The following is an 8,308-nucleotide window of genomic DNA, read 5'->3' as shown; positions in this document are numbered from 1 at the left end:
TCTTTTGACTCCTGCCTGCCTCATATCTAAAGTATTTGAAGCGAAGCTCATTTGTGGGCTTTAGATCGTCTCTGGAGCACATCAGAAAAGGAAATTTAAGTCTATGTTTTGGTGTTGCTGAAATCTAGGTATATAGGCATGCTCAGTTCAAGGATGCCAGTTTGTGTACCCATCAGGTCTTGAGGTGAGAGCCGAGGCTGGTGTCAGGCAGATGAGGTGCTTAAGAGGTTCTCCACAGAACAGTCCGAGCTGACACCCAGCACAGGAAGAGCTGAAGGATGTGCTGGCGTCAAAAAATCATCATTGTGCCTACCCCAGCTACGTGCTTCTCAGGTCTGTCGTCATGGGCTTGCTGGCACAGATCAGGAAATACAGTGGTTTCGATTTGTCTCCAGCTTACACTCTAATAATAATGACGACACAGTAAATGTGCCCCCATACACTGTGTGTTCAGGACCTAACTCCTGGTTACTGCTGCCTCACTTGGCAGCAGAGCATTTAAATCTCTGTTGAAATCTAGCCCAGGCTGATTCTGAAGGGCTTAAAGTCTAAACATGTTTACCTAACAAGAGATTCTACTACAATACAAGCTTCTACATAGTCAAGACCCACAGCGTAGCTATCAGACAGCCCTAGTAACGATGGGTATAGCTGAACTGTCACTTCCAGAATTATCACCCTATCCCAGATACATTGCCTGGTGTTACCACGTGGGACAGAAAAACAGTAGCAAACAAAAAATTTTTAACTACTTATTTTGCAGTTTGAAAAGATTTTGCAAGTGTGGCTTAATCACTTGCAACAACTGATTAAACATTACCCTGCACCTTGCTTTCTGATGGGTGTTTTATGTGTTCTCTCTGCAGACTGAAGAAGTCCTGAAGATTGATGGAGGGCCATGCTATTCAAACAGCAGGCGTTGCTGAGACAGAAGCTCTTTGTGCTAGGCAGCCTTGCTATTGGAAGTCTCCTATATCTAGTTGCCAGAGTTGGGAGCTTGGATAGGTAAGTCATTAAGTAGCTGCTCTCTTAATTATAAATGGGCTATGATTTTCTAAGTTTTTGCTTCAAGGGTCAGATTTCCATTTTGGTTTGGGTTTGGGCGGTTTGGTTGGGGTTTTTTTTTAGTGCCTACTCATGTATAAAAAGACAGGAAGACTGTCTATTCTAGTAGTGGTTTTCATTGGTCTTTCCTCTCCTTTGGAGAAGAGAGTAAGAAAATAGAGTCGCAGGTCATCCCTGTCAAAGTATTTCTGTCTGTCCATTTGTATTCTAAGCACATTGACACTTATTTTCAGAGAAAAAATAAAACTGCATCCAGTAAAAATGTCATTACAGTAGCTCATTTTTGTCTGTGTGCATCTGTGTGTTGACCTCTAGTTTCAGCAAAACAGTTATGATGTATTTATATATCATCTTTTCTAAATTTATGAGCAAGCAATTAATGTGCTACAGTGGTAGTTAAAATTAAGTATGAGCCTGCAGAGTAGCTCATCAAGTTTTGAATACTATTTCACTTGAAAGATTGCTTCAGGGTTTCAGAATTTTAACTATGCTAATTAGCCAGTATTTTCTGGAGCTGAATGTGCTAAATAAGTGGGTTTTCTCTGCAAGTGATTTCCTGGAGAGCAGTAGAAAATCCAGCAGAGGAAATCAAAGAGTATTTGGCACTTTTGACCAGGCTGAGTTTTGACTGGTTATTGACAGTGTAACAGTAGTGCTACCTGCACTGACACTGCTCTTTCTGTCACCTTCAAAATGGCCTGGGATTGCTCTGGTAGGTGCTACACAAAGACAGGATAGAAAAGCTGTTTCAAAAGAATGAATGAAACAAGACTTCAAGATTTCCAGAAGCTGGTAGACAGCTTGCCAGTGCTAATGCTCTATTAGCGTCCATTTTTAAATGATGGAAAATATTAGCTGGGTTCAAAACTGTGACACAATACTGGGTGAATATGCAGTGCATGAAAGGGAATTGAAAACAGAGCTACCTAGTGTCCATTGCTAGGTAATGTTGAGCTCCATCTGAGTTCACTGGGTGCCTTCTTCAGCTACTTAAATCCATTCCAGAAGAAGAGGGAGACCGTCTACTCAGCTAGGACCAAGTGCATTGCAAATTAAGCCCCAGAATTTATGTCTTCTTTCCCCTGGTGGTCAAAGCATCTCTGATGCTTCAGAGGTGAAAACTTCACTGAGACTAATGTGATTCTGTAAATGGAGGCAGAAAACCTTACTGATCCCTGCAAAAGTATATTTTATCCTCAGAGGCATGAAATCTAATTAACCTTATGCTATTATCTACGCTTGCACATCTACAGAATTTACTGATGGCTATAAAATTATCTCGCCACAGTATTTGACTCGCTGACCTCCTGCGGCAGTGAATTCCACCAGTTTCATATATAATGTTGCCAATGGCAGTAAAATTCAGTTTCATTCTCTTGCATTACCCAATGTGAAAAATACCACACTGCTAAAAATCACTTCTTTATTTGGACTTGCTATGAAAGAGAGAGAGAAGGAAGCACTAGAAAGGCTGAGACACAGATGAATTAACTGGAAATGTTCTTCTGCCTCAGCACTAGGGCACAATCCAAACTTGTTGAATCTGTCAGTAAAAGGACACTGAGTAGCTTCAATAGGCTTTGGAATAACTAATTGTTCAGGAAGAATCCAGATTCATTTATGCTTAATTTATGCTGATCTAATTTGAACAAGAGAGCTGGGGTTGGCCCACATTTAATAGCCTCAGATTAGGCTCTTCAACAGGGATGTTTTGAGTTTTCTTAGGCTCGAAGGGAAATTACCACTAGCTTATCTGATTCACTGGGTCATAAATTCCGATAAACTCAGCACTTCCCTCCAGGAGAGACCATCATCTGTCCTTCTGATCCTGAGTACATGGAGCTGCCTCACATGTGGAAGCTCAGATTCAGTGCCTGGCAATTTTGAGAAGATCTGGATCAGTTTTCGAGTCTCCTGACTCCCTCATTGGCAGTACCAGGAGCCTCTGCACCTGATTTCCACACTCCAAACTGCTCCTGCTGGAACCAGGCTTATAATCTTGCCACTGTGACACCTCCTTGGAAAGAAAATTAGCAAGTATTCTGGATCAGGAGACACAGCACTGCTACCTGTCATTAAGATTGCCCAGCCTTATTGTAGCTGGTTTGAAATTTGTCAAAAATAAAGTTCCCTGAGATCAATTGGTTTATGGTGGGTTTTCTCAAGAAGAATATTTGTGGAGTTTTATTGTTGTGGTTTGAGAAATTGCCTGTTTTGGGAGAGCAACTTCAGTGATAAAAATAAATGTCATATACTCTTTCTTTGCAAAGGACTGTTATTTTAATGGAAAAAATGACTCAGAGAATCAAAAATATTAACATGTTGCAATATATCAGTAAATAGTTACATCTGGGGATTCAACTACCAAGATCTGACAGACTGCTTAATACCACCACTGCCAAGATCTTTTAAAGGATATTTTTTATTGTTTAGAGAGACGAGAAGGAAGGAGAAAGAGTGAAAAAACCTGAAATGTAAAGTGTTGAGGAAGGACTTTTAACAACATCCAATCTTTTCCCTTAGGCTAGAGGATATCCTGAGTATTTATTTACTTTTAAAGGAAACCACCCTGTTTGACAAGCTGTTGTGTTACACTGAAGGCAGTGCTAACTGTCTTTTTGAGCAAAAGAGATAAAATTAGTTGAGATGGGTCTGGAACTGCTGGTGTGGAATCCTCTTTGCTTGAAAACAAATAACAAATACACAGAAGGAGAGGGAAGAGAAGAACAGAGATAGCAATTGCAGCTTCTGTTTCTTATGCTTTTAACTGCCACCTCACTGCTGCAGAAAGACTGTCTTACCAGCCACGCCACAGTCTGACCAAATTGTACCACTGTTAAGTCAAGACATTGCTTTCTGCTCATTTGTTTGGGTTTTTTTAATTGGCAGGTTTGCATCAGCATTTCAATGATTCGGTCTTTGCCACCAAGTCAGGCTCTTGTTCAGTAGATGGCAGAGAGCAAAGGAAAAGAAGAGACTGGAAACTTGAGAAAAGAAATAACAGGAACTCACTTCTCATCACACTTTCTAAGCAGACTGCAGGACTTAGCTAGAGCTCATGTGAACCCAGCAATGTCATCTGGGTTGTTTCTTTGCCTGTGTCTGGACAGGCTATATCTCTCAGCATTTGGATAATCAAGGAACCAGCTAGTGGGTCAGCCAGGGGAATCAAACTTACTTTGTCCCAACCATCCATTGTCCTAGTGTCAGTGTCAAATTAGAGACCCCAACAAGCAGTGATGGATGGAAAAGCCATAAAGAAATAAATAATTCTGTCCTGAAAGCAGGGTTTGAATAATATACAGTAAATGAGTGAGGGGCCACATGCTGAGAAACCAGAATAAATACTGAATACCTAAACAGCTATTAATGAGCTTTGCCCATCTGGTATACTGGCTGAGGCAGGGGTCCTGTGAAAAATAATAGCATGTGGCCGTGTAATTTAAGAACCATATCATAATATATATACACAGCGAGCTCATATTAAAATTGTCTAGGCAACCTTTGTTCTTACATAGCCTTAATTTTGGAGCGCATAGCTCTGCAAAATTATTAATAATAGTTTCCTGTAGGACTTTGGAAGCTGTCTCTACACACCAATTTCATCTCAGTGCAATATTGGCCTGTATAATGACCAAAGCACTGATTTGAGAGCGGAGGTCAGGGCTTGTTTAAGGTTCTGTAGTAGCAAAATTTTAACACTTTTCTTACTGAACCATTTCTTGCATTCAGTGACATCAAATACAAGAAGGAAGCATTAGAAAAGTAGAAAATAGGTGAAATAATTGCAGGTGAGTATAAAAGAACAGCACAAAAAAAGCAGGGGCAAAAGTAGAAGCAGTAAGGCACAAAATGAGGTTCAGTGGGAGGATACATAAGTGATGGTAAGAAAATTATCGAGGTAATGATGCAATAAATGCATTTTAAAAAAACTTTTCTTGCCATTCTTTCTGTCCCTTGCTAATCATGCCTGATTCAGAACCTTGGTCTTTCTGATTCTGATTCGCAGGGAAAACATTGGGCATCTTCCAAAGAGGAGGGGAAATATTGAAAGGTGATGCCTAGAAAGCTGGTTTTCATCCCTTTTGCTCCTCTTCACTAAAAAGGCCAACTCTGGATCAGCAGCCAATAAAGTCAACAGAATGGGAAGCACAGGAAAGAATTCAGGCTAGAATAGGAAAAGTGTGGCAGAGAGACGACCTAAATGAACTGGATTTTCAGATCAAAATGACCAAATAAAATTCATCTTAGAATGCTTTTAAAACTACTAAAGCAATCACAAAGTAATGAGGAATGTGGGAGGTGAGCAACGTTCCAGAAGCCCTGAGAACAGTAATCACGGTGTCTATATTGGCAAAGACAAGAAGGGTGGAGTTAGGAGTTGCTCAGCTAAATCACAGCAAAATACCAGAATAAATAATCAAACAATTTGAAAACACTTTCATCACTGGCAGAATAAAATAGAAGTAGAAATGTGGTCACATCATATTGCAAAAGGTTTCCGAGAGCGTGATTGCCTTCTATAGAAAACTTGCCTTAAGAGATATCCTCTTTTTACATACACCTCTTATTTTGCTTGCAGACTGCAGCCCCTCTGCCCCATCGACGGTCGATTTGGACCCCGCGGCCAGGACGAAATCCCGCTGCGAGCTCTGCAGTTCAAGCGAGGGCTGCTCCACGAATTCCGAAAGGGCAATGCCACCAAGGAACAAATACGACTGCACAATCTGGTTCAGCAGCTTCCCAAGGCCATTATCATTGGGGTGCGGAAAGGAGGCACCCGAGCACTACTGGAGATGCTGAACCTTCACCCCGCAGTGGTCAAAGCTTCTCAAGAGATTCACTTCTTTGACAATGATGAGAACTATGCCAAGGGGATTGAGTGGTACCGGAAAAAAATGCCTTTTTCTTACCCTCATCAAATAACAATTGAGAAAAGCCCTGCGTATTTTATCACCGAGGAAGTACCTGAAAGGATTTACAAAATGAACTCATCTATCAAATTATTGATCATTGTCAGGGAACCTACCACAAGAGCTATTTCTGATTACACTCAGGTGCTGGAAGGTAAGGAAAGAAAGAACAAAACTTACTACAAATTTGAGAAGCTGGCTATTGATCCTAATACCTGCGAAGTGAACACTAAGTATAAGGCAGTGAGAACCAGCATCTACACAAAACATCTGGAGAGATGGTTAAAATACTTCCCAATCGAGCAGTTTCATATCGTGGACGGAGACCGGCTTATCACAGAACCGCTGCCAGAACTCCAGCTGGTCGAGAAGTTCCTAAATCTTCCTCCGAGGATAAGTCAGTACAATTTATACTTCAATGCCACCAGAGGGTTTTACTGCTTGCGATTTAACATTGTCTTTAACAAGTGCCTGGCGGGTAGCAAGGGACGCATCCATCCAGAGGTGGATACCTCTGTCATTACCAAATTGCGCAAGTTCTTTCATCCTTTTAATCAAAAATTCTACCAGATCACTGGGAGGACATTTAACTGGCCCTAAACTAAACTTCATACGACATTTTCTGTTGCACCTGAGACATGCAATAAATGTCTCTGCTAAAATATGCACTTTTCATAGACACGGCTATCAAAGTAACTTTTTTTCATGCATACGTGTACATATGCAGTGTGTGACCAAATATACGGTGGGATCAATTTTTTCTACAGAATAGTAACTAACATAAATTTACTGTCAGCATAGTGGCATCTTTTAAGATATAATAAAGGGAAGGAGGTATTTAGGGAAATAAAGTCAGACACCGTTAAAAGGGTCAGTGTTCCTCTCGCTTAGTGAAGTGTTTATGTGACATACTAATTGATCTAAGCAGAAAGTTAGTTATGCCATAAAAATTCATGTCAAAAGTCTGTGAAACTGTGAGAAAGCATAATCTTCAGGCTACATTTGGTATGTATATTGCTAAAGGAATACTGACACTTTAAACACAGTGCTGAATTTTTACAATGAGAGTGGATAGTACTATTTTCTTATTATTTGAAGTGAATATCTTATCTCATACAAACTACATTGTTTCAGAGTTCCTGTGGTGAGTTTGCACTATTGTTTTATTGTATGGACCATAGTGTCACTTGTAGCATGTCAATCATGTGTCAAAAAAAGGTCAAATAATTTTTTCTTCTATGCTTGTGTGTCGACAAAGCTAAACATCGTGTACATAGTGTACAATGTTTGTAAATACTGGTTTCACACTAAGTAATTCTATTTTGTAAACTGAATATGGCTATTTAATTTATTGTGAAAATTAAATTTATTGTGGTATTTAAAAATGGAATGGATTAAAATTACCTATATGTGCAATGGCTTTTCACCTTTGCTTGATATACATCAGCGTGGTCCCTTAGCCCAGACAGAACATGTGCATGTGTGTGAAAGAGAGCTGCACGTGTGAACTTGGTTTCTAGACAATTGAGAAAGCTGATACATGTGGTGAAGCTGAGTTTATTAAAAAACTCATCTGTCTGGGAGTCTGGTGTAACGCACACCTCAAAGAACATTATTGCTGTTCTGTTGCAGCACTTTGCTATAATTAATTCAGTTGCAGTAGCCTGTGAGGCTAAAGAATGACTGTAAAAGCTTACTGTAACCAGGTACATCAAAAAAGCAGAGCGGCCATTAAAACCAAAACGACAGATAAACAAGATTAGAAGAAGGTTATAGAGATTTCATCACTGAAAGCTGGTGATGTTTCAGAAGTCAAAGAAAACAGTTGTGATACCTCTGTTTTTTCCTGGCAGCATATGGACCTGCTCTAAACAAACAACCACAGAGTTGTTATTACTGGTATAAACATATAGCTCATGTTTCCATTCAGTAAGTGACAAGAAACTAGCTCAGGAAATGAGTATTTTCATGCTTTATACATTGCATGGCTCTTAAAGATGCATAAGGAAACAAACAAAAGCAATTGAAAAATGTCTTTTAAAATAAGAAAAAAGAAAGAAGGGAAGAAAGAAAAAAAAACAAACAACCCAACCACTTTAAAACCAACACCTAAAGATTGATGGGGACACAGATTTTGGAAGGTATCCAGAACATCTGAATATTCTGAGCAATGGTAGCAGAGTAGCTGGTAGTTCAGATTATAATAAGATCAAGTTTTCCCTGTGGGCTGTTTATCTTGCTCAGTGATTTGGAAGGATCGGTTTTCTAAATAAGTGATTTTTAAAACTCTTGTGAGAGATTGCTACTTGTCTTGCTGTATCTTTAATCAT

The 8,308-nt window shown here is 39.7% G+C and overlaps 1 protein-coding gene across 1 annotated transcript; it reads left to right on the top strand.

Moving 5' to 3' along the window:
• Window positions 1-863: 863 nt before the first annotated feature.
• On the top strand, window positions 864-7,394 carry HS3ST5 (heparan sulfate (glucosamine) 3-O-sulfotransferase 5). Its single transcript, XM_010561674.1, has 2 exons — window positions 864-1,005; window positions 5,648-7,394. The coding sequence occupies exons 1-2, from the start codon at window positions 899-901 to the stop codon at window positions 6,576-6,578; spliced, it is 1,038 nt and encodes a 345-aa protein (XP_010559976.1). The 5' UTR covers window positions 864-898; the 3' UTR covers window positions 6,579-7,394.
• Window positions 7,395-8,308: the final 914 nt, after the last annotated feature.

The sequence above is a fragment of the Haliaeetus leucocephalus genome, unplaced genomic scaffold (genome assembly GCF_000737465.1).
Source record: "Haliaeetus leucocephalus isolate CR32 unplaced genomic scaffold, Haliaeetus_leucocephalus-4.0 Scaffold149, whole genome shotgun sequence".
NCBI lineage: Eukaryota > Metazoa > Chordata > Aves > Accipitriformes > Accipitridae > Haliaeetus > Haliaeetus leucocephalus.
Note: the sequence above shows the minus strand (reverse complement) of the source record. Positions and strands in the feature narration are given on the sequence as shown.

Bases quoted from the DNA above. Each gene is read 5' to 3' on its own strand.
- HS3ST5 (XM_010561674.1), top strand. From the start codon at position 899: ATGCTATTCAAACAGCAGGCGTTGCTGAGACAGAAGCTCTTTGTGCTA. The intron at 1,006-5,647 runs GTAAGTCATTAA...TTTTGCTTGCAG, and splicing joins AGAGTTGGGAGCTTGGATAG to ACTGCAGCCCCTCTGCCCCA.